Source organism: Doryrhamphus excisus, chromosome 2 (genome assembly GCF_030265055.1).
Source record: "Doryrhamphus excisus isolate RoL2022-K1 chromosome 2, RoL_Dexc_1.0, whole genome shotgun sequence".
Taxonomy (NCBI): Eukaryota; Metazoa; Chordata; class Actinopteri; order Syngnathiformes; family Syngnathidae; genus Doryrhamphus; species Doryrhamphus excisus.
The window spans coordinates 3,833,681-3,857,833 of NC_080467.1; the positions used below are offsets into that span (position 1 = coordinate 3,833,681).

The window sequence follows — 24,153 nt, forward strand, 5'->3', positions numbered from 1 at the left end:
AAGGTTGGCTCAGGCCATGATGCCAGGTTGTATGTTGAGTTTAAATGAAATACTTGGGCGGGAAAGATTGGGCGGGCCGTATTCAAACACTTGGCGGGCCGGATGTGGCCCCCGGGCCGTAGTTTGCCCACCCCTGCTATAGACAGACTATAGACAGATTCCAGCCAGGGAATTTGTACGTAAAACTATAAGTTCATGTAAATCCGCATCCATGAATTGGTGACTCAATGGATAGCCGGGACACTATAGACAGATTCCAGCCAGGGAATCGGATCAGGTTTTTGTATGCCCTGGTTTTTGTCGGGAAGATGGAACGGACTAATGACAAAAACAAAAACTGATACATGATCCACTAGGGGAAATTCACCACACAAAAAGACGTCATCTTCACCTGACATACTTCCTGGATACTGAGACTTCCTGTGTTGTTGCAGAGTTCCCAAACACGGAGTCCTGCTGTCCCCTCTCATTCCGTCTGGACCAGAACCTGAAAAGACCAAAAGACAAAATCCAGCTGAGAACCGATGGTGGGCTTCCTCCTGCCCCATTAGAGGTGAGCTCATACCAGGCATGCTGCTCCTCATCTTCTTCCATATGCTTTCTGACGTCTTACATTCACCCTGAAGAACACGCACACACGTCAGAACCATGATCACGAACCACTGCACTGCGGTATCGGGACAACTCCAGGAAGTGAACCGTGAGGACAACATCTTTCCCCAAAGTGTTCCCAGAATGTCGGAAGCATCCGATCGATCACAGTGCAGTCGTACTTTGTGTCGTTGTGCTTGATGGCGAGCATCAAGAGGAACTCACCGCCATCTGAGTGAAGGAGCGTTTCATGGCGTTGTCCATTCGGGGAGGAGGACTCATGTCTTTGTAAGCTCGTCCAAAGTCCTCCATGACATCGGACCTGCGTACACACACACACATTAAGAACGGCGATCGCTCCTGGATTCTTAGGAATTGGTGCAAAGTTCTTGTGTTCCATCACCTCTCCTTGTGCAGGATGTGCTGAAGGTTCTGCTGGCAGGACGCTTGAAGGTCTCCAGATAAACGGTCCAAGCGGTAACCTTTGTTGGTGTGTTGGTGATACGTTAACAGAGGATCAGGGGGCCATTGCAGGTTCTGAATGCCCCCCATTGAAGACAGAGGGGTGCTGGCAGGCGCCCGGTACGGCGGGTTCTGCATCTGCCCCATAATGTAAGACCACACCCTTGGGTCCAGCGTCGCCTGGGTGGAGCCGCTCTCCTTCCCTGAAGCCCAGGAGGAGGTGGCGGGTGGCTGGGACCCGTAGCGGCTTTGCTGCTGAGGGGGCGAGGAAAGCGGCTGGAAGAGACTGGCGATGTTGCTGAAGCTCTGCTTGGGGGTCTGCTGGGAATGAGGGAGGCCACCGGCACCACCCTCCATGGAGCCCCCCATGGGCATGCCCACTTCCAGAGGTTCAGAGTCTGGAATGATGGGATTGAGCTGGAAGTCTTCACCGTCCATCGGGATGTAAGGAGCCAAAGTCTCCAGGTCAAAGTCACTCAGGTCCCTCTGAAAGAACACAAGATGCTCTGATACCTCCACCAAGGAGTGTCGGTGGAGCAAAAATCTATTTGGTCCGAAGAACTTCTTGAAGGATCAACAAAGACTGAACAGATACTGCAGGTCTAGGTCTAAGGTCTAAGTAGAAGAGACACGCACATACCTCGGTGCTAACGGGACTGTTGGCCTCCGTGTCCAGAGCAAAGAGCCTTTCTGTGAGCTCCACCTTCATGTCGCTGTCAGCCGGGCTGTAGTAGTCACCCGGGCTGCTGGGCTTTGGTGAGACCAAAGAACCAAAGAAGAAAATCAGTATTTGGGGAACGACTCGTTTACGTCCGCCTCAACACCACAGCTGTCATGAATCCGGTATCCAGACCAGCAAAACAGGCCACGAAACCCCATGTTGGTCCCATCCTCACCGTGGAGCAGCTGCTCAGGCTCGGAGTTGCGCTGCACGACGACGGGTTCTGCTGGGCTGTGAAGGTGCCCGCCATGTTAACCGCGTCCCCTGCGGCCGGTGGCGAGACAACGTTGTGGGCCTCACTGGTCCAGCACGGTTGTCCTGGCAGGTGCCTGGCAGCAGTGGACTGAGACCTGTATGCTAACTGCTTTGCGGAATCCTTGAAATGAGGACCACCTGCCAGAAGGAATCAGGATTTAGGCTCCAGTCTTAATCCCCGCCTGGTAAAACCCGTCTACAACTTTTCACTCAAAATACAGTCAAGGATGTTGAAGTCAGACCGAAGTCCAGGCTAATGATGGTGTCTCCGGGCGTGGGCGCCAGCTGGGCGAGGTCCTCCGGTTCCTCTTTGAGTTTGGTGAAGTCTCCGGCCTCCCCGCACACTCCTGATACTGCGTCGGCGAAGAAGTTGCCGGCGAGACGAGGCTTGAACAGAGACTCGGTTTGCTCCAGGGAGAAGATGGTGGACTTCTCCTCGATGTCACTGCGGGACGAATGAGATGTCTTTCATGGGGAGCTTCTTGGCGTTTTAGCGTCTCTTACCTGAGGACGTAGTTTATGCAGACGATGCACTGAGGCTGAGCGTTCCGGTTGTTGTAGATGACGGTGCCCTGGGTTTCTACCCACACGTAACCTCCGCTCTTTGCCAGCATGCGATATTGACCACACACTGCCTGGCCTTTGGTGCACACTGCAAGGCAAACATGCTTTAAGATGCTTTAATACTTGACATCGGTACAGTGGATGAGTGGCTAGAAATGCTGCTAATCTAATATTGGGGGTTCGAGTACTTTGAGGGTTTGCGTGGGTCCAAAAAAAAAACACACTATTCATTCAGAGGCGGGGTACACCCCGGACTGGTGGCCAGCCAATCACAGGGCACATATAGACAAACAACCATTCACACTCACATTCATACCTATGGACAATTTGGAGTCGCTAATTAACCTAGCATGTTTTTTGGAATGTAGGAGGAAACCGGAGTACCCGGGGAAAACCTGGCGATTGTGGGATTGAACTCGTGTCTCCTTGCTGAGCTAACCACTCAACCACCGTGCAGCCTGCATTTTTTTCCCATTTTTTGTAGTTTTTTTTGTGCACAAATGCTGAAAAAGGTCCTGTTTCTTAATGTTAAAAAATCCCTGGATCCAGACGGTGATCCAGACCCCCCCCCCCCCCAAAAAAAAAATGTAATCAGTTCTTCCATATCCCATTTCCCACAATTTGGAGTCGCTAATCAACCTAGCATGTTTTTGGAATGTGGGAGGAACATGCAAACGGGTGGGATTGAACTCGGGTCTCCTAGCTGTGATGTCTGCGCGCTAACCACTCGACCGCCGTGCAGCCCATAAAAAGACTAGTTAAAAAAAAAAAAATTCTATATCTAGAAAAAATGATGACAATGTGTACGTATTGTATCGTTTCCATAGTAACCTACACAAACAGGTCAAGACAAAGTTCATTTAAATACGGACTGTACAATTGAATGGTTTTTGCCTGTAGTGTCTCCTTAGACCTTCAGTCCTTAGCTATGTACTTTTATGTACGTGCTGAGGTCCACAGGTCAATTCTCATGTGGGGTGAGAAGCAGTGCTGAGGAGTCCATGATGAGGAAGAAGAGGTACAGCATAATAATATGTGTGTGTGTGTGTTAGCCCTCACGGTTGTGGTGGCTCTTGGTGACGCTGTCAGAGTCCAGGGCGTGATAGAAGTCGTAGACGGAGCGGCCCAGCAGATCATCAGGGGTGTAACCCATCAACTCAGTCACTCTGCAACACACACAAGAACAAAACAAGACAAGAACATTGTCAGGTTGCCTAGAATGTGAAAAGAGACCGAGATCTGACGCCCTCCGGTGGACGCTCTCCTGCTACAAAATTCCAAACAAGGAGGATTTTTCCGCCTCCCGTTGGTCCACTGTGCCAGTGTGTCCCCTAACGAGCCTGAGCACCTTCACTGACCTCATTCAGCCATTAAACCAAAAAAGGCAGAAAAGAAAATGGGCCCTTGTTTGTCGACCAGTCACGCACAGATGTGCACACGCAACACACACATCGACACACAACACACAATACACCCCCCCCCCCAAAAAAGAAACCTTTGTCCTGCACGAGCAGCTTGAAAGTTACACAAGCTTGTGTAACTCCAACTAATGTGTGTGTGTGTGTGTGTGTGTGTACCACTGCAGCGTTGTGGTCTCTTTGGAAATGTGCAACCAAGAAGAAGAAGAGGAGGAACGAAGGCTCACCTGTCGTCGCAGTAAGTGAACTTCATGTCCATGCTGTGTCTGCTCAGGAAAGTCCGGCTGTCGAGTGGCGCCTCGATGTTGGAGGGGTGGGGGATGGGCTCGCACATCAGCACCGTGCAGGTGAGCGGTGGTTCGCATAGCAACTGCGAGGGGGCGCTGTTGTACATCTTCAGGTGGCCCGTGCAGTGCAGCACCTGCACCAACGAGATTTAGTCTGTACACAATCTCTGACTTTAATGCTAGAGCGCATGTGACATTTTAAACGCCCCTGAAACGAGCAACCCTTGAATGCCTCGGAGATGGCGAACACACATGCAAACACTTCAGCACCCTCTAGTGGATGTCATATGCTACATACGTGTTGTGTCTTTCTCACCTTCCAGCTCGCAGACTTGAGGTTAACGGTGCGCCCCCTATTGGTCACGGTGCATTTCATCCGCATGAAGAAATCCCGCTCGGTGCTTTGCTCTTTGTTCTTTTTTTTGAAGCCGCTGCCTGAAAAAAATGTTCACGGTGTGAAAATGAATTTTAGATATTTAGCTATAGACTTCCTTTATTCTTATTGCGCAATAACACAGCAGTGAAATTGCCAACAAAATGTTGTTGCCTGGCTCCCGTATAATAATAAATAATAATAAATAGATGACATCATATGAACAACAATGTACAGCGTAAACAGTAAATTGCACAAACAATGTAAATAATTTTGAATAAATAATAATTTAGATTTGCGTGTATATTTAATATTTATATTTATTCTATATTATAATAGTAATAAATTATATTATATTATTATATATAATATATATTATAAATATTATATATAATAATATTTAATATATATAATATTTAAAATAAATATTGCTTGACTGGTGTCAGAGGATGTTTTCCTATTGGAAACAGTAAATTGCACAAATGATTTAAATAATTTTGAATAAATAATAATAATTTCGTTTTGCGTGTATATTTAATATTTATATTTATTTATTATATAAAAAATAAATTATATATAATATATTATATATGTATATATATATTTATATAATATTTAATATATATATATTTTTTTTAAATATTGCTTGACTGGTGTCAGAGGATGCCTTCCTATTGGAAACAGTAAATTGCACAAATGATTTAAATAATTTTGAATAAATAATAATAATTTCGTTTTGCGTGTATATTTAATATTTATATTTATTATATAAAAAATTAATTATATATAATATATTATATATGTATATATATATTTATATAATATTTAATATATATAATATTTTTTTAAAATATTGCTTGACTGGTGTCAGAGGATGCCTTCCTATTGGAAACAGTAAATTGCACAAATGATTTAAATAATTTTGAATAAATAATAATAATTTCGTTTTGCGTGTATATTTCATATTTATATTTATTATATAAAAAATAAATTATATATAATATATGTATATATATATTTATATAATATTTAATATATATAATATTTTTTTAAAATATTGCTTGACTGGTGTCAGAGGATGCCTTCCTATTGGAAACAGTAAATTACACAAATAATTTAAATAATTTTGAATAAATAATAATAATTTAGTTTTGCATGTATATTTAATATTTATATTTATTTATTCTATATTATAATAATAATAAATTACATTATATTATTATATATAATATATATTATAATTATTGTATATATAATATGAAAAAAATATTGCTTGACTGGTGTCAGAGGATGTCTTCCTATTGGCTGACAGCAATCACATGACACCATCTGTGCAGTCTTTCACTTTTCTTTTAGGGTTTTATGTTCACAATGTGACACGCACGTGCACGTGCACGTGCACGCACACATGCATGCACACGGGCACATACATGACGAGGGTCAGGGTTTACGCTTAACTGCGTCTCTTTGGCAAAAACGTAATTAGGACATTGAGTGTTTGTGCGCGCGTGTGAGACAACAACAATAAAGCAAACCAGATTGCTCTGCTTGTGCAACTGATAAGTCTTATCAAAAGGTATGTGTGCCATGACACACAAACACACACACACACACACACGTCTCGCTAGGCTTCTGTCATGCTGCCATGATGCTGTCATGAGATAAAGGATGTTATGTAACATGTGAGGCCTTACATTTGACCCACCAGCACATTGACTGAACGCCAGCTGCAACACAACAAGTACACTGACACATTTATTTTTATTCACATATTATTTTTTTTATTCATTCTTCTTCATTCATAATAATGATTTAAATTTTTTTAATTCAAAATTATTTTTTTTTATTATTTTGTGAGTTACCACATTTTTTTTTGCAGGATCGGGCTTAGCGCCCTGGAGATGAAAAATAAAAATAAAAATCCCCCCCCCCAAAAAATCAAAAAAACAAATAAGGAACAAGAACCGGGATATAACTTCAGATATAACTTAAAATCAGCAAGCCAGCACCCCCCCCACCCCCCCAAAAAATGCTAAGAATTGAACCAGTTATGTCATTGTTTTGTGCTACGTTTGTGCTATTTTGTGCATTTAAATGAAAGTTTTTTTTTCAACTATTTTGATTTTGAGTTATTACAGAGTTGTTCCATTTTATTACTTAGGTCAACAAAAGGTCAGCCAGCCCCCCCCCATGCTAAGAATTGAGTCACTTGAATCAATTGATTTGTGTTGCGTTTGTGCTATTTTGTGCAGTTAAAATAAACTTTTGTGCAGCTTTCGTTTTTTTTGCGGTATTAAGGTATTATTAGTTTTGGCCTGTTAATGAATCAATTAATCAGACCCCCCCCCCTCCCCACACACAAACACACACACACTCAGAATCCAAAATAGTGTAATTTTTTTCCTTCCTTTGTTTGTGCTGTTTTGTGCATTTAAATATGCATATCCTTTATTTGTGTCATACTTTTTGAGGGATCAAAGATTTAATTTTCCACTGATTACATAATCAGGGGATGACATCATCGCTGATCTATGCAACAAACTGTAATAACTCTGTAATAACGCTGTATTAACTCAAAAAGACAAGCAGGAAAAAAACCTTCATTTTAACTGCACAAACGAGCACAAACATGGCACGAAAATGACGAAAATGGTTGAATTCAGAGCATGTTGGGGGGCCGGTTGTCCTTTGACCAGAGGTTTGAGTGAGGTGGGGGGCAAACGTCCCACAGGTGTAAACGGTCAATTTGTATTAAGTTTGACAGGATAACAGAAAACGTTTGAGTCCTGAATTATCTCGCAAAAATGTGTTCATAATTGTGATTTCTCCATATATGGAAAAAAATCCTATATTGGAAAATTTCTTTGAGTTTATATATTGAAATATAAAAATACTTCCATTCATACGCATTCACCCAAATTAGAGGTCCAAAGAAAAACACTGACTGTTGGATTTGAGGCTGAGGTTCTCTCTGATCTCCTCGTGGTCACACGGGTGCGTGAAGTCAAAGATGCTGTGACCCGTCAGCTCCACCTGCACGAAAACAACGGCGATAGCACGCTAATGTGGCCATGCGCGCGTGCGTGTGTGTGTGTGTGTGTGTGTGTGTGTACGCGTGCGCACCTGTGTCAGCCCCATGAATTTGTTGATGTTTTCCGACAGGAAGATCATGTCGCCGTCAGACGTTACCACGGTGATGAAGCCCTCCAGAGATTTCAGGTACAGGCTGCTCATCTGCTCGTCCTCGTTGCCTTCGCAGCCTGAGGGCGCACGCACACACACACACACACACACACACACACACACACACACACACACACACACACACACAAGGGTGATTACAAAGGGTGCAGCTGGTATGTTTGTGTGTACATGATACACTTCTGTGACCTTTTTCTTCTCACAACAAAACAAACCAGCACACATGTCCTCCATGTTGGTGTGCGTCTGTGTGTGTGTGTGTACTGATGCAGAATAGTCTTTTTGACCGATATCTAATATTATCCAGCGCTTCTTTACCGATGCCGATATCAACCGATACGATCCCACACATTTGGCGTCCTGCCCACATGGTGTCTGCGCTCCCAGGGGGGGGGGCAGAGCTTTCTGACAGGCCCCAGGGGACTTGGGGACTCTGTAGTCGGGTCCAAAAGGCTGGCTGGCGGGCGGCACCTTTGGCCCACATATTTAGCCGTGATTAGCAGCCATTTCGGAGCCAGTTGCACTTTTTCCTCTGTGTGTTGTTCTTGTGTTGCGTAAGCGTACTGCTTGATCACATGATCCTTTGCGCTTTTTCCTCACATTTGCCACCGCACGGAACACTGTGGCGTTTACATCAAGTTCTTCTTGCAGGGGATCAGAACTCCATAAACTTCATTCTGAAGGCGGACACTTCAGTCAATCCACCAGCCAATAACAAAATCATTTATTCATTCATTTTCTACCGCTTATCCTCACGAGGGTCATGGGGGTGCTGGAGCCTATCCCAGCTGTCTTCGGGCGAGAGGCGGGGTACACCCTGGACTGGACCCAATGACAAAATATGCAATAAAAATGTCTGTTTTGTCAGACGGCTCGCTCCTCCACCACCTAATCCTTTTCTCACATTTCCTAATGTATTCTCCTCTGATTTTGGATCAACATTTGCAAAAAAAAAAAAAAAAGAGTGTTGTAATGATTAGATTCAGATCCAGAATCCTACCCTTCTCTCTTCAATTACCATTGCTCACTTGCAACACTGGGCTGCACGGCGGTCTAGTGGTTAGCGTGCAGACCTCACAGCTAGGAGACCCGGGTTCAATTCCACCCTCGGTCATCTCTGTGTGGAGCTTGCATGTTCTCCCCGTGCATGCGTGGGTTTTATCCTACATTCCAAAAACATGCTAGGTTAATTAGCGACTCCAAATTGCCCATAGGTATGAATGTGAGTGTGAATGGTTGTTTGTCTATATGTGCCCTGTGATTGGCTGGCCACCTCGCCCGAAGACAACTGGGATAGGCTCCAGCACCCCCATGACCCTCGTGAGGATAAGCGGTAGAAAATGAATGAATGAATTTAGAATTTCATCATAAATAAACATCTTATTTTGAGCAGACACAAATAAACATAAAAACATGTTTGTGTCAGCTGCCTGAAGACAGCTGGGATAGGCTCCAGCACCCTCCGTGACCCTTGTGAGGATAAGCGGTAGAAAATGAATGAATGAATTTAGAATTTCATCATAAATTAATATATCTTATTTTGAGCCGACACAAATAAACATTATAAACATGTTTATGTCAGCTGCCCGAAGACTGCTGGGATAGGCTCCAGCACCTTCCGTGACCCTCGTGAGGAAAAGCGGTAGAAAATGAATGAATGAATTTAGAATTTCATCATAAATAAACATCTTATTTTGAGCAGACACAAATAAACATAAAAACATGTTTGTGTCAGCTGCCTGAAGACAGCTGGGATAGGCTCCAGCACCCCCACGACACTTGTGAGGATAAGCGGTAGAAAATGAATGAATGAATTTAGAATTTCATCATAAATAAACACATATTATTTTGAGCCGACACAAATATACATAGAAATATGTTTATGTCAGCTGCCCGAAGACAGCTGGGATAGGCTCCAGCACCTTCCGCAACCCTCGTGAGGATAAGCAGTAGAAAATGAATGAATGAATTAAATGTCATTCATGAGAAAGAGTAACAACTTTGAAAAAGAAGCCATCCCTCAATGATTTTTGACACAAAGTGTACTTCCACCATTGTAACAACTTGTCAAACTGTGTGTGTGTGTGTGTGTGCGCGTGTGCGTGCACGGCAGCGTGTCGGCGCCACGGTGCGGGGCTGTTATGTCTAGCTGCAGTAATGCTAGCAGCCGTCCCAACGATGGACGGAGTTGTTTACTTCCTCTCCAATCTTTTTCTGCCATCTGTCTTTTCATCTGAACTCTCATCTAAACATCTAAACATCTAAACATCTCAGACTGTCCTCAGCCAACCTCACTGGCACTTCTGTCTTCTGTGTGTCCTCCAGTGTCCCCAAAAAAAGTTACCGAAATGCTGACTTCATTCTTCTAACGAGCCACAAAGAGGTCACTAAACCAGTTCTTAGTCACATGTATCAGATATGAACATGCCATGAATGGTATCTCCATATTGTCCTTCTAAAGATCAACACCTACCTGTACCTGTGGCGGTGAAGAGCGTGCGCGTCCGCAGGAAGCTGATGGCCAGCCTCATGATGGACGCCTTGTCCAGGTGAGCGCTGACGCTGTGAGGTAGAGGAAGTTGGCGAGAGAGCTCGTAGAAAACTTCCGTTTCTTTACTGCGTCGACAGCGAGCCGCGTCACGTGACTTCTCCTTGCGACGCTCCGAGCTGCTCCTGCAGAAACAAAACCATGAGAAATTTACATTCAAAAAAAAAAAAATCTGTCAAGTGACGTCTGATGTTTCACGCTTTCCTTTGGTCACATGGTAATAATACTCATTCATGTTACTGTTCTAATCAGCATTATTGATACGGTTTGTGGCAGGGGTCTCAAACTCAATTTTCTTGGGGGCCACTGGAGCTAGGGTCTGGGCGAGACTGGGCCGCATCAGGTTTTCCAAAAAAACCCCCAAAAAAACGCATTTATTAAAAACAGAAAAATGAATAAACTTTGCTTTGGTTTCGATTTTCTACAAGAAAATCTCTGATTAAACATTCCACTGTTCTCAAATATCTTAATTTTTATTTTTCTACACAAAATACGCTGAAAAATAAATAAACAAATCAAGAATAAAGAAAATCAATCAATCAGTAATAATAATAATAATAATAATAATAATAATAAAACGGCAAATAATAAAAACTTAAGAAACCACATATAGTTAGTGGGTAGACAAATTATTATTTTCAGATTAAAATGAACAAAGCATTATTAGAGCCCTGTAGACATGACAAAACACGACTATAGTCAACATTTATACTCTTTTTATTTACAACATATTGCGCAACTTGAGACACATGCTAACTCGCAAACTCGAGAGCTAGCGACCTAAACGGTAGCCTTCAAGTTATTTCCTTTAAACTTAAATAGCCAAAAAAATTACCACTTCCACACGGATAGGGAGGATAACTATTAACAGTTATTTAACCTTTAACATGAACATGAATCAAACGTAATAATTTTTTCTGGGTACATGATACCATACAGCATCCATATCAAACTTGCGCGGGCCGCACTAACATTAAACTTTCATATCAAGGCGGGGGCCTCAAACTAGTGTCCTGCGGGCCACATTTGGCCCGCGGGCCGCGTGTTTGAGACCCCTGGTTTGTGGTGTATGGATAATGCACAACAGTAAGAAGACCGAAAATGTGGGAGAAAACCCACGCATGCACGGGGAGACCATGCAAACTCAACACAGAGATAGCTGAGGGTGGAATTGAACCCAGGTCTCCTAGCTGTGAGGTCTGCACGCTAACCACTAGACCGCCATGCAGCCCAGTGTTGCAAGTGAACAATGGTAATTGAAGAGAGAAGGGTAGGTTTCTGGATCTGAATCTAATCATTACAACACTCGGTTTTTTTTTGCAAATGTTGATCCAAAATCAGAGGAGAATGCATTATAGAGGAAAAGACTTAGCAGACAGATGACGAATATCTTATCTTAAATGCCACATGAGTACATGTGCCTGTACTTTCAACTCATTAACCTACAATGATGCTAACACGCTAACACGTGTGTGTGTGTGTGTGTACGCTACTCTTTGATGGTGTGTGTCCATTGTTGGTGCAGACAGTTGCAGGATGCCAAACAATGGCGGTGACCAGTCTTGTGATGTCGCAGCCACCCGTATGTGGCGTGCATGCGAGGTGAATGTCAATAGGCGACCCACGTACTTTTGAAGGCCTTGTGCTAAAAATATTTCATGTTCCGAAGACGCAGCCTTAAAATTTAGTGCAGTTGACGTACTTCCTGTTGGCAGGTCGGAAATATTTGTGTCGTTTTGCCTTTGTTGGAGCCTCATACCTCAAATAGGCCTCAGACGCAGATGTAGTTCAAATATGAAAGACACAGTTAAAATATGCTGCTCATTTTACAATACTATTATTTACATGAATTATTAGTAACCATTGAATTGATTACAAATCTGATTGATGAACATCAAATGTAGTATATCAATAGATTTTTTTTAAATTATGTAATTATTTTTATTTATTATTATTTTTATTATTTTTATTATTTTTATTATTTTTTATAAGTGACAAAAGCATGTAATTGATGTAGTATTTTGGTCTTGGTAGGATGGCAGCAATAACATTGGGCTCCACTAATGATGCTCCTGATGTACTTTGCCCCCCCCCCCCCCAAAAAAAAACCCAAAACACCCTCACCTCTCTGCCTCGTGATCACGTGAGTGTCATGATTGCCAAAACAACGCCTGACCGAACACAAAAAAATGTACCCCTACCTTCCCCTTTGCCCGCAAGGCATGCTGGGTAACGCCACACCAGACTATATCATGAATGAGAACCGTTTAGGTCGTGTTTCTCAACAAATAGCGACAAAGCTAGCTAGCTTGCTAGCTAGTTACCACCACACATACATCGCGGTCCTGTGGGAAACTCACCTTCCTTACCCTCAATGACCTTTGACCTACAAGTCTTCTCTTCTTCCTGCATGTTTGCTGATTATGAACACACACACACACACACACACACACAGGACCATGTTGTGATAACAAGCTGAGAGGCGATTATAGGAAACAGATCCCTGCAAACGCAGCAGGTGTCTGTGTGAGCATGCATGTGAGCGTGCATGTGTGTGTGTGTGTGTGTGTGTGTGAGACACCCCAGCGCATCTACACATGATTGGCACACATCAGGCACATTTTTTTTCCATCTTAACACCACTTGGTTTGCTACATTGCATTCTAAATGTCACACTAAACACACACACACACACACACACACACACACACACACACCTTTCCTTGCTTACAGTAGGTCTTCCTGTAGTTGTGGCGCCTGGCCGACACACAAACACAGAACAACAATACAACACTGGCTAATCTGTGATCCCCGGGAACACTGAGTTCTGGAAACACAGCCAAGCACACACACACACACACACACACACACACACACACACACACACACACACACACACACACATGTACGCACACGCACACCCAGCCAAACAAACCGCTATCCCGCTCAGGGGCCCCCAGCTTCAGCTCAATCAGGGGAAGAACGATGCAGGAGATTGCTGATCATTGTGATAGGCCATGAAAGACACACACACACACACACAAATAAACAAACCGGCCGATTCAGAGGGGCACAGAGACCAAGGCCATGGCCGACACAGGTGGCCTTCGCAGACCAGACCACGAGTCAGAATACCAAACACCATGATCAACGTGCTCCAAGACTCCAAGGCTTTCTGCCTTCCACAACTACACAAATACAACATGTAGTATTACTACGTAGAATACTTCATGTAAATATCACTTATTAAATACAACATGTAGTATTCCTACATACTAGAATATTTCATGTAAATAGCACTTATTAAATACAACATGTAGTATCACTACAGAGAATACTTCATGTAAATAGCACTTATTAAATACAGCATGTAGTATTACTACATAGAATACTTCATGTAAATATCACTTATTAAATTTGACTTTCTTCCTTCCACAGCCAAATACAACATGTAGTATTACTACATAGAATACTTCATGTAAATAGCACTTATTAAATACAACATGTAGTATTACTACATACTAGAATACTTCATGTAAATAGCACTTATTAAATACAACATGTAGTATTACTACATAGAATACTTCATGTAAATAGCACTTATTAAATACAACATGTAGTATCACTACATAGAACACTTCATGTAAATAGCACTTATTAAATACAACATGTAGTATTACTACATAGAATACTTATAAATATCACTTACTAAATACAACATGTAGTATTACTACATAGAATACTTCATGTAAATATCACTTATTAAATTTGACTTTCTTCCTTCCACAGCCAAATACAACATGTAGTATTACTACATAGAATACTTCATGTAAATAGCACTTATTAAATACAACATGTAGTATTACTACATAGAATACTTATAAATATCACTTACTAAATACAACATGTAGTATTACTACATAGAACACTTCATGTAAATAGCACTGATTAAATACAGCATGTAGTATTACTACATAGAATACTTCATGTAAATATCACTTATTAAATTTGACTTTCTTCCTTCCACAGCCAAATACAACATGTAGTATTACTACATAGAATACTTCATGTAAATAGCACTTATTAAATACAACATGTAGTATTACTACATACTAGAATACTTCATGTAAATAGCACTTATTAAATACAACATGTAGTATTACTACATAGAATACTTCATGTAAATAGCACTTATTAAATACAACATGTAGTATCACTACATAGAACACTTCATGTAAATAGCACTTATTAAATACAACATGTAGTATTACTACATAGAATACTTATAAATATCACTTACTAAATACAACATGTAGTATTACTACATAGAATACTTCATGTAAATATCATTTATTAAATTTGACTTTCTTCCTTCCACAGACAAATACAACATGTAGTATTACTACGTAGAATACTTCATGTAAATATCACTTATTAAATACAAAATGTAGTATTCCTACATACTAGAATATTTCATGTAAATAGCACTTATTAAATACAACATGTAGTATCACTACAGAGAATACTTCATGTAAATAGCACTTATTAAATACAGCATGTAGTATTACTACATAGAATACTTCATGTAAATATCACTTATTAAATTTGACTTTCTTCCTTCCACAGCCAAATACAACATGTAGTATTACTACATAGAATACTTCATGTAAATAGCACTTATTAAATACAACATGTAGTATTACTACATACTAGAATACTTCATGTAAATAGCACTTATTAAATACAACATGTAGTATTACTACATAGAATACTTCATGTAAATAGCACTTATTAAATACAACATGTAGTATCACTACATAGAACACTTCATGTAAATAGCACTTATTAAATACAACATGTAGTATTACTACATAGAATACTTATAAATATCACTTACTAAATACAACATGTAGTATTACTACATAGAATACTTCATGTAAATAGCACTGATTAAATACAGCATGTAGTATTACTACATAGAATACTTCATGTAAATATCATTTATTAAATTTGACTTTCTTCCTTCCACAGACAAATACAACATGTAGTATTACTACGTAGAATACTTCATGTAAATATCACTTATTAAATACAACATGTAGTATTCCTACATACTAGAATATTTCATGTAAATAGCACTTATTAAATACAACATGTAGTATTACTACATAGAACATTTCATGTAAATATCACTTATTAAATACATCATGTAGTATTACTACAGGGAATACCTCATGTAAATAGCACATATTAAATACAACATGTAGTATTACTACATAGAATACTTCATGTAATTATCACTTATTAAATACAACATGTAGTCAATATGTCTTTGCAAAAATTTAATTAAAAAGAAATGTAATTTATTCAAAAAATAATTGAGAAAAGTATATAGTTTATATAAAAATATATAGTAAAAAAAAGTAAGTAAATATTTTTAAAATATTTGAAATATAATATAAAATATTATTTCTTCTAAAATCGTATTTATTAAAAATCTAATTTATGAAAATTATGAATGATTAATTATCACTATTAATATTGAATGAATGAATTATTAATATATTAGATGAAGATTTATTAAGATTAATTTCATTAAATATATCCATCCATCTTCTATGCCGCTTCTTCCTCACTAGGTTGGGGGTATGCTGGAGCCTATCCCAGCTGACTTTGGGCGAGAGGCGGGGTACAGCCTGGACTGATGGCAAAAAGTACATTATTGAAGTTATATGATATTTGCACATATGATATTTATATTTATATTCACTATTTATTGATTCATGACATTGCTTATAAAAATATTGATGTAATATAATGTATAACCAGGATGTATAAAACATGTTTTCAAAAATATCAATATCATGGTCTTTCTCCACATGCGTCAACGTGTCAATCACACCGAGGAGACAAGGAGTCGGACTACCAACCAAACAGGAAGTCACACGATGATGACATCAATGGTGAGAAGCCACCAGACCCACCAGAGCAGACCAGATGACAACCAGTCCTGGGAATCACTTTGTTCACTTCAAAGAACCGTTGATACGACTCCACTACTTCATCAACGTCATACTGGACCAGCAAGATGGATGTACTTTATGTACGCGTCACGTCTACTTTATGTACATCACATGTACCTTATGTACGTGTCTAGTGTACTTTCTGTACATGTCACGTCTCCTTCATCTACACATCAGGTGTACTTTGTGTATGTGTCACGTGTACTTTATGTACAAGTCATGAGTACTTTCTGTACGTCACATGTACCTTATATACCTGTCACGAGTACTTTGTGTCACATGTACTTTATCTACACATGACGTTTACTTCATGTACATCACATGTACCTTATGTACATGTCACAAGTACTTCGTGTCACCTGTACTTTAGCTACACATGATGTTTACTTTATGTGCATCACATGTACCTTATGTACATGTCACATGTACTTTATGTACATCACATGTACCTTATGTACGTGTCTAGTGTACTTTCTGTACATGTCACGTCTCCTTCATCTACACATCAGGTGTACTTTGTGTATGTGTCACGTGTACTTTATCCACACATAACGTGTACTTTATGTACACGTCATGAGTACTTTCTGTACGTCACATGTACCTTATGTACATGTTACGAGTACTTTGTGTCACGTGTACTTTATCTACACATGACGTTTACTTTATGTACGTCACATGTACCTTATGTACACGTCACAAGTACTTTGTGTCACTTGTACTTTAGCTACACATGATGTTTACTTTATGTATGTCACATGTACCTTATGTACACATGTACTTTGTATCACGTCTACTTTATCTACACATGACGTGTATTTTATGTCATGAGTACTTTCTGTATGTCACATGTACTTTATGTACGTGTCATGTGTACTTAATGTACGTGTCACATGTACTTAATGTACGTGTCACATGTACTTAATGTACATGTCAGGTCTACTTCAACTACATGTCAGGTGTACTTTGTGTATGTGTCACGTGTACTTTATCCACACGTGATGTGTACTTTCTGTACATCACATGTACCTTATATACATGTCACGTGTACTTCATGTCATGTTTACTTTATCTACACATGACGTGTACTTTATGTACTTGTCATGAGTACTTCCTGTTCGTCACATGTACCTTATGTACATGTCACGTGTACTTTATGTATGTGTCATGTCTACTTTGTGTACGTAGCACATGTAATTCATGTACATGTCAAGTCTACTTCAACTACACGTCTGGTGAACTATGTGTATGTGTCACGTGTACTTTATCCACACATGATGTGTACTTTCTGTACATCACATGTACTTTGTGTCACATGTACTTTATCTACACACGACGTGTACTTTATGTACGTGTCACATGTACTTTCTGTACATGTCTAGTGTACTTCCTGTATGTGTCACGTCTACTTCATTTACATGTCAGGTGTACTTTGTGTATGTGTCACGTGTACTTTATGTACGTGCCATGAGTACTTTCTGTACATATCACATGTACTTCCTGTATGTGTCAAGTCTACTTCATCTACACATCAAGTGAACTTTGTGTACTTTATCCACACGTTACGTGTACTTTATGTACATGTCAATCGTAGACACCCCAAAAGGCCGCAGCAATCTGGCATGACGACGTAATCTGTGCCAAGGATTAGAGCGATTTAACGGGATAGGAATGCCGCTCCTTTTCCACTTTGTCTGCGTCGGAGCGTCTCACGCCGCATGTTTGAAACCGAGCTGAAGAAACTAAGAGTCTGGTGCGTCTTTTAGCGTAACGCGGCGTTAGCTGGAAAAGTCTTTCCTGTTGTTGAATCATTCTGACAGGCAGAGTTTGACGTCAACTGAGGCAACAAGCTAAGTCAGCTAGCCAAAACATGACGTCTTCGAGAACCCTCTTTAAGGTCACGTGACTTCAGGCAGCAAACATGTGCAGGAGTGCACAAGAAGGCGATGTTCCGATGTCGTGAACGCCATCACTAGCAAGAAATGCCAACAATCCCGCCGCCATGGCAGGAAAGCTCCAAGGTCCTCCCAGAAGACCAGAAGCGCCTGGACCTCAGCCAAGGCGATCCTGGCCCAGCTTCCATTCTGGTAGCGGAAAAGTGGGAGTCGATGGCGGTCAGGAAACAGGAAATGGCAAGGAGACAGAGTTCTGACGGAGGGGACCGGGACACACAGGGGTATCAAATGGGGACTCAGATGGGCGGCAAAGGCAAAGAGTCTGCCAGAACCGCAAATGAAAAGCAAATGAGGCTCAGAAGAGGCCAAAGCTAAAATGTAGTCATGAATAAGTCAAGTCTAGCATTCCGTTGTCCAGCTTTTTCATGCAGTCCAGACAACTTTTTATATGATTTGATCCCAACGCTTCACCACTGAAGTAAAAGTAGCGCCTGTGTGCTTAGCCATATCACTACTATACTATTACTGTAGTAGTAGTACTTAGTACTTAGTAGTCACGGCAGCTCAGAGAAGACAAAGTACTGGTACAAAACAGAGTGGTGGTTTGTAATGTTTTCCTAACCATAGTGTCCTAAGCATCGCTTCCTAACCACAGTGTCCTAAGCATCGCTTCTTAACCATAGTGTCCTAAGCATCGCTTCCTAACCACAGTGTCCTAAGCATCGCTTCCTAACCACAGTGTCCTAAGCATCGCTTCCTAACCATAGTGTCCTAACCATCGCTTCCTAATCACAGTGTCCTAAGCATCGCTTCCTAATCATAGTGTCCTAAGCATCGCTTCCTAATCATAGTGTCCTAAGCATCGCTTCCTAATCATAGTGTCCTAAGCATCGCTTCCTAATCATAGTGTCCTAAGCATCGCTTCCTAACCATAGTGTCCTAAGCATCGCTTCCTAACCATAGTGTCCTAACCATCGCTTCCTAATCATAGTGTCCTAAGCATCGCTTCCTAATCATAGTGTCCTAAGCATCGCTTCCTAGTAACCATAGTGTCCTAAGCATCGCTTCCTAACCATAGTGTCCTAAGCATCGCTTCCTAATCATGGTGTCCTAAGCATCGCTTCCTAACCATAGTGTCCTAAGCATCGCTTCCTAATCATAGTGTCCTAAGCATCGCTTCCTAGTAACCATAGTGTCCTAAGCATCGCTTCCTAGTAACCATAGTGTCCTAAGCATCGCTTCCTAATCATAGTGTCCTAAGCATCGCTTCCTAACCATAGTGTCCTAAGCATCGCTTCCTAACCATAGTGTCCTAAGCATCGCTTCCTAACCATAGTGTCCTAAGCATCGCTTCCTAACCATAGTGTCCTAAGCATCACTTCCTAATCATAGTGTCCTAAGCATCACTTCCTAAGCATAGTGTCCTAAACATTGCATCCTAACCATAGTGTCCGAAGCACTGCATCCTAAGCGTAGTGTCCTAAGCATTGCTTCCTAACCGTAGTGTCCTAAGCATCGCTTCCTAACCATAGTGTCCTAAGCATCACTTCCTAAGCATAGTGTCCTAATCATAGTGTCCTAAGCATCACTTCCTAAGCATAGTGTCCTAAGCATTGCATCCTAACCATAGTGTCCGAAGCACTGCATCCTAAGCGTAGTGTCCTAAGCATTGCTTCCTAACCATAGTGTCCTAAGCATTGCATCCTTACCATAGTGTCCGAAGCACTGCATCCTAAGCATAGTGTCCTAAGCACTGCATCCTAAGCGTAGTGTCCTAAGCATACTGTCCTAAGCGTAGTGTCCGAAGCACTGCATCCTAAGCGTAGTGTCCTTAGTGTAGTGTCCTAAGTGTAGTGTCCTAAGCGTAGTGTCCTAAGCATCGTGTCTTAAGCGTAGTGTCCTAAGCGTAGTGTCCTAAGCGTAGTGTCCTAAGCGTAGTGTCCTAAGTGTAGTGTCCTAAGCATAGTGACGGAAGCACTGCATCCTAAGCGTAGTGTCCGAAGCACTGAATCCTAAGTGTAGTGTCCTAAGCAAAGTGTCCTAAGCATAGTGTCCTAAGCGTAGTGTCCTAAGCGTAGTGTCCTAAGCGTAGTGTCCTAAGCATTGCTGTTAAGCATGGTGTCCTAAGCGTAGTGTCCTAGGCGTAGTGTCCTAGGCGTAGTGTCCTAAGCGTAGTGTCCTAAGCGTAGTGTCCTAAGCGTAGTGTCCTAAGCGTAGTGTCCTAAGCGTAATGTCCTAAGCGTAATGTCCTAAGCATCGTGTCCTAAGCAGTGCATACCTAGAGTGTAAAGTTTGCATTGGACTATTGGACTATTGGACTATTGGACTATCGGACTATCGGACTATCGGACTAGTTGGGTAAGAGCAAAGAGGTCCATCAGTTAAGAAGACAAACACGCTGATGCTGCATCCATGACGTGATCATGTGACGTGTGCTTCTCTATGAGCACGCATGCTAGATATCATCACAACATCTATCAGTCTCTCTGCCACCAACCTGGACTCTGACCTCTGAATGAGGTCCAGTCGGGATCACGTGTGGGTCATGGACGTATCGGACTTCCCACTCGGCTCCTTGCTGGTATCACATCATTCCACTGGAAGTGTGAAGTGGGAAAAGAATTGGACTTCCATGATTCCTTGGGAAAACTACCTTGGTTTTTGTACGTTTTGGTTTTGGTCTGACCTTCTGGAACAAATGAATCATGTGTGTTGGCTCAATCAGGCGAGGTTTCTTTATTGATCCTTGACCAGATCGCCATCTTCCTGCCAAGTCATCATCAATAAAGCAACTTATCAGAACCACGAGTACTTCAAGATGGCAGCCGTGACCGTCCAACACACGCACACACACACACAGTTTCCTTTGCAACCACAGAGTGGGTTTCCCTAAAATGGCAGAAGTCTGTGCCGTGGCGTTATCCCAGTTTGTCAACTTGGCTTTTAGGGTGGGTGACAGAGGCCTCAGTGTGCTGGTCTTCTTAATACCTGCTCTGTGCAGGGTTTGGACCGCTCTCTTGGCGCCGAGGCCCGAAGTGACACCATAATTGCGCGTCTTTGAACATTGAAAACACAAAGCAGACTCGGCAAACACGTTCACATGAGCTCATGCGGAGATCAGAACCACGGCCAGAAAGAAGAGAGCGAGCGGCTTGGACGCCCTCGAGCAGTCCAGGACCGTGTGAGCCGGCGTCACTGGATGAGAATCACAGCGAGCACACGTCAGTTCTACGCGCTTCCTGCTGGACCACCATCTTCTCTCTCACAAGGTCAAACCTGACAACAGCAACATTTCACCTCAAACATCATTTCATTTGACGATGACCACTACACTCATGTATTACTGCACTCAATCATATACACCACATTTACCATACTCTATCACTATACTATACCACATATACATATACAATATATATATATATCCCTCCATCATGGCACATTATTGCATAGAAAACCTGTTTAAACATCATTAGAGGCTTTTAGACATGACATAACAGCCCTATAGTCACCTTTACACTCCTACCACCCAAATTAGCAGACATAATAAGACATATAAGACATAGAAAAACTGTTTACCACCTTCTAAATACACTTTTTTAAACATTATTAGAGACTTCTAGACATGATATAACAACCCTATAGTCACCTTTACACTCCTAACACAACATAGTAAACACAATAAGACATATAAGACAGAAAACCTATTTACTACCTTCTAAATATAATTTAACATTATTAGAGCCCTCTAGACATGAAATAACATCCCTATAGTCACCTTTAAACCCCTAAAAATCAATATAGTAGACATATAAGACATAGAAAACCTATTTACCACCTTCTAAATACACTTTTTAAACATTATTAGAGCTCTCTAGACATGATATAACAGCCCTATAGTCACCTTTACACTCCTACCACCCAAAATAGTAGATATAAAAGACATATAAAACATAGAAAAACTGTTTAGCACCTTCTAAATACACTTTTGAAACATTATTAGAGCCCTTTAGACTTGAAATAGCAGCCCTATAGTCACCTTTATACTACTAACAATCAATATAGTAGACATAATAAGACATATAAGACATACAAAACCCATTTACTACCTTCTAATTACACTTTGACATTATTAGAGCCCTCCAGACGTGAAATAGCAGCCCTATAGTCACCTTTGCACTCCTAACACTCAATATAGTAGACATATAAAGCCATAGAAAACCAATTTACTGCCTTCTAATTACACTTTAACATGATTAGAGCCCTCTAGACACGGAGTAACATCCCTATAGTCACCTTTACACTCCTAACACTCAACATAGTAGACACAATAAGACATATAAGACATAGAAAATCCATTTACTACCTTCTAATTACACTTTAACATTATTAGAGCCCTCTAGACATGAAATAACATCCCTATAGTCATCTTTACACTCAATATAGTAGACACAATAAGACATATAAGACATAGAAAACCTATTTACTACCTTCTAAATATGCTTTAACATTATTAGAGCCCTCTACACACGAAGTAACATCCCTATGGTCACCTTTACACTCCTAACACTCAACATAATAGACACAATAAGACATATAAGACATAGAAAACCCATTTACTACCTTCTAAATATGCTTTAACATTATTAGAGCCCTCGAGACATGAAATAACATCCCTATAGTCACGTTTACACTCCTAACATTCAACATAGTAGACACAATAAGACATATAAGACATAGAAAACCTGTTTACCACCTTCTATATACGTGTTTTAACATGATTAGAGCCCTCCAAGCATGAAATAACACCCCTATAGTCACATTTACACTCATATTACACAATACAGCAGACATAACAAAAGAAAATAAGACACAAATAAGATTCATGCTCTAAATATATTGCTATAAATATATTCCAGTGCAAGGGGAGCTGAGGGAGGGGGGGGGGTGACAGGAAGTGACATCAGGGACAGAGGAAAAAACATAAAATCCCATAAAATCTTTCACACTTGATTTGCTGCCACTGCCAACTGTCTTTGGCCCCATGGCGTGTTATTTAGAGTCAGTAAGCGTGTAAGGTGCTTTGCCCGCGGAAGGATACACCACACGCAAAGGGACTAGATTGTTAAGTGTAATATTCTTCCACAACTTAAAACAAACATAAAGTGGAACGAAATGTCCACGGAAATTGAATGTCTAAGCTAGCAGAATGTCAGAGTAGCATTTAGTTCCTTTTAAATCCCAATTAATCTAATCGATATTACAATATTTATTCGAATGCTGTTCGAACCACAACCACCTTTAATGATACATAATGAATAGCTGAAGAGTGAGCACATTAACGGTGATTGACTCCCGTGTGACAGTTTAGCAGCACTTTGGATCAATTTCAAAAACGTTCCTTCCATAAGTCAGATAATATGAAATGAAAAGAAAGTATTCAACAAGTATTTATGTCGAACAATTAAGTAAAGAGTATGTGCTGTCAAGTGAAAGTAGTTCCTACCTCTTTTTGTCCTTGTTGGCCGTCATGTCGTCCTCAGTGGAGTCTAACAGTCCAAACCAAAGTTAGTGTTCGTCGTGAGGAGTCCAAATGAACCGGAGGAGGTACGTACAGTCTCAGAACACTGCCGAGGATTGTACAGCCTCTCCCGAACAGTGACACCTCCGCTGCTGCTCTTCTTCGGAACTTTGTCCTCCGGTACTAAACGTCCAAAAGCTGTAAAGACGTGAGGGAACCCGGACAGCAAAGTCTTGCAGGTGGCTGCTGATTGGCTGGAAGTCACAAGGGAGGGGGGAAGCGCGCTCAATCAGCGAC

At 41.0% G+C, this 24,153-nt stretch overlaps 1 protein-coding gene across 4 annotated transcripts in view; it reads right to left on the bottom strand.

Annotated features, from left to right (window-relative positions):
* The window catches only part of epas1b (endothelial PAS domain protein 1b), a 29,882-nt gene extending 5,810 nt beyond the window's left edge, over positions 1–24,072 (bottom strand). The window contains exons 1-15 of one of the 4 annotated variants that reach the window (XM_058064568.1): positions 23,842–24,072; positions 10,352–10,545; positions 7,795–7,931; positions 7,617–7,704; positions 4,615–4,733; positions 4,239–4,432; positions 3,653–3,759; positions 2,534–2,681; positions 2,272–2,474; positions 1,950–2,167; positions 1,694–1,804; positions 995–1,539; positions 817–913; positions 566–620; positions 392–487 (exon numbers count right to left, since the gene is read on the bottom strand). In XM_058064568.1, coding sequence (XP_057920551.1) covers positions 392–487; positions 566–620; positions 817–913; positions 995–1,539; positions 1,694–1,804; positions 1,950–2,167; positions 2,272–2,474; positions 2,534–2,681; positions 3,653–3,759; positions 4,239–4,432; positions 4,615–4,733; positions 7,617–7,704; positions 7,795–7,931; positions 10,352–10,545; positions 23,842–23,867 — 2,338 coding nt within the window. In that variant the 5' untranslated portion in view covers positions 23,868–24,072. Of the gene's footprint in view, positions 1–391; positions 488–565; positions 621–816; positions 914–994; positions 1,567–1,693; positions 1,805–1,949; positions 2,168–2,271; positions 2,475–2,533; positions 2,682–3,652; positions 3,760–4,238; positions 4,433–4,614; positions 4,734–7,616; positions 7,705–7,794; positions 7,932–10,345; positions 10,546–23,841 lie in introns of all 4 variants that reach the window. The other 3 variants (XM_058064566.1, XM_058064567.1, XM_058064565.1) reach the window with 3 other exon arrangements.
* Between the last annotated feature and the right edge of the window lie 81 nt (positions 24,073–24,153).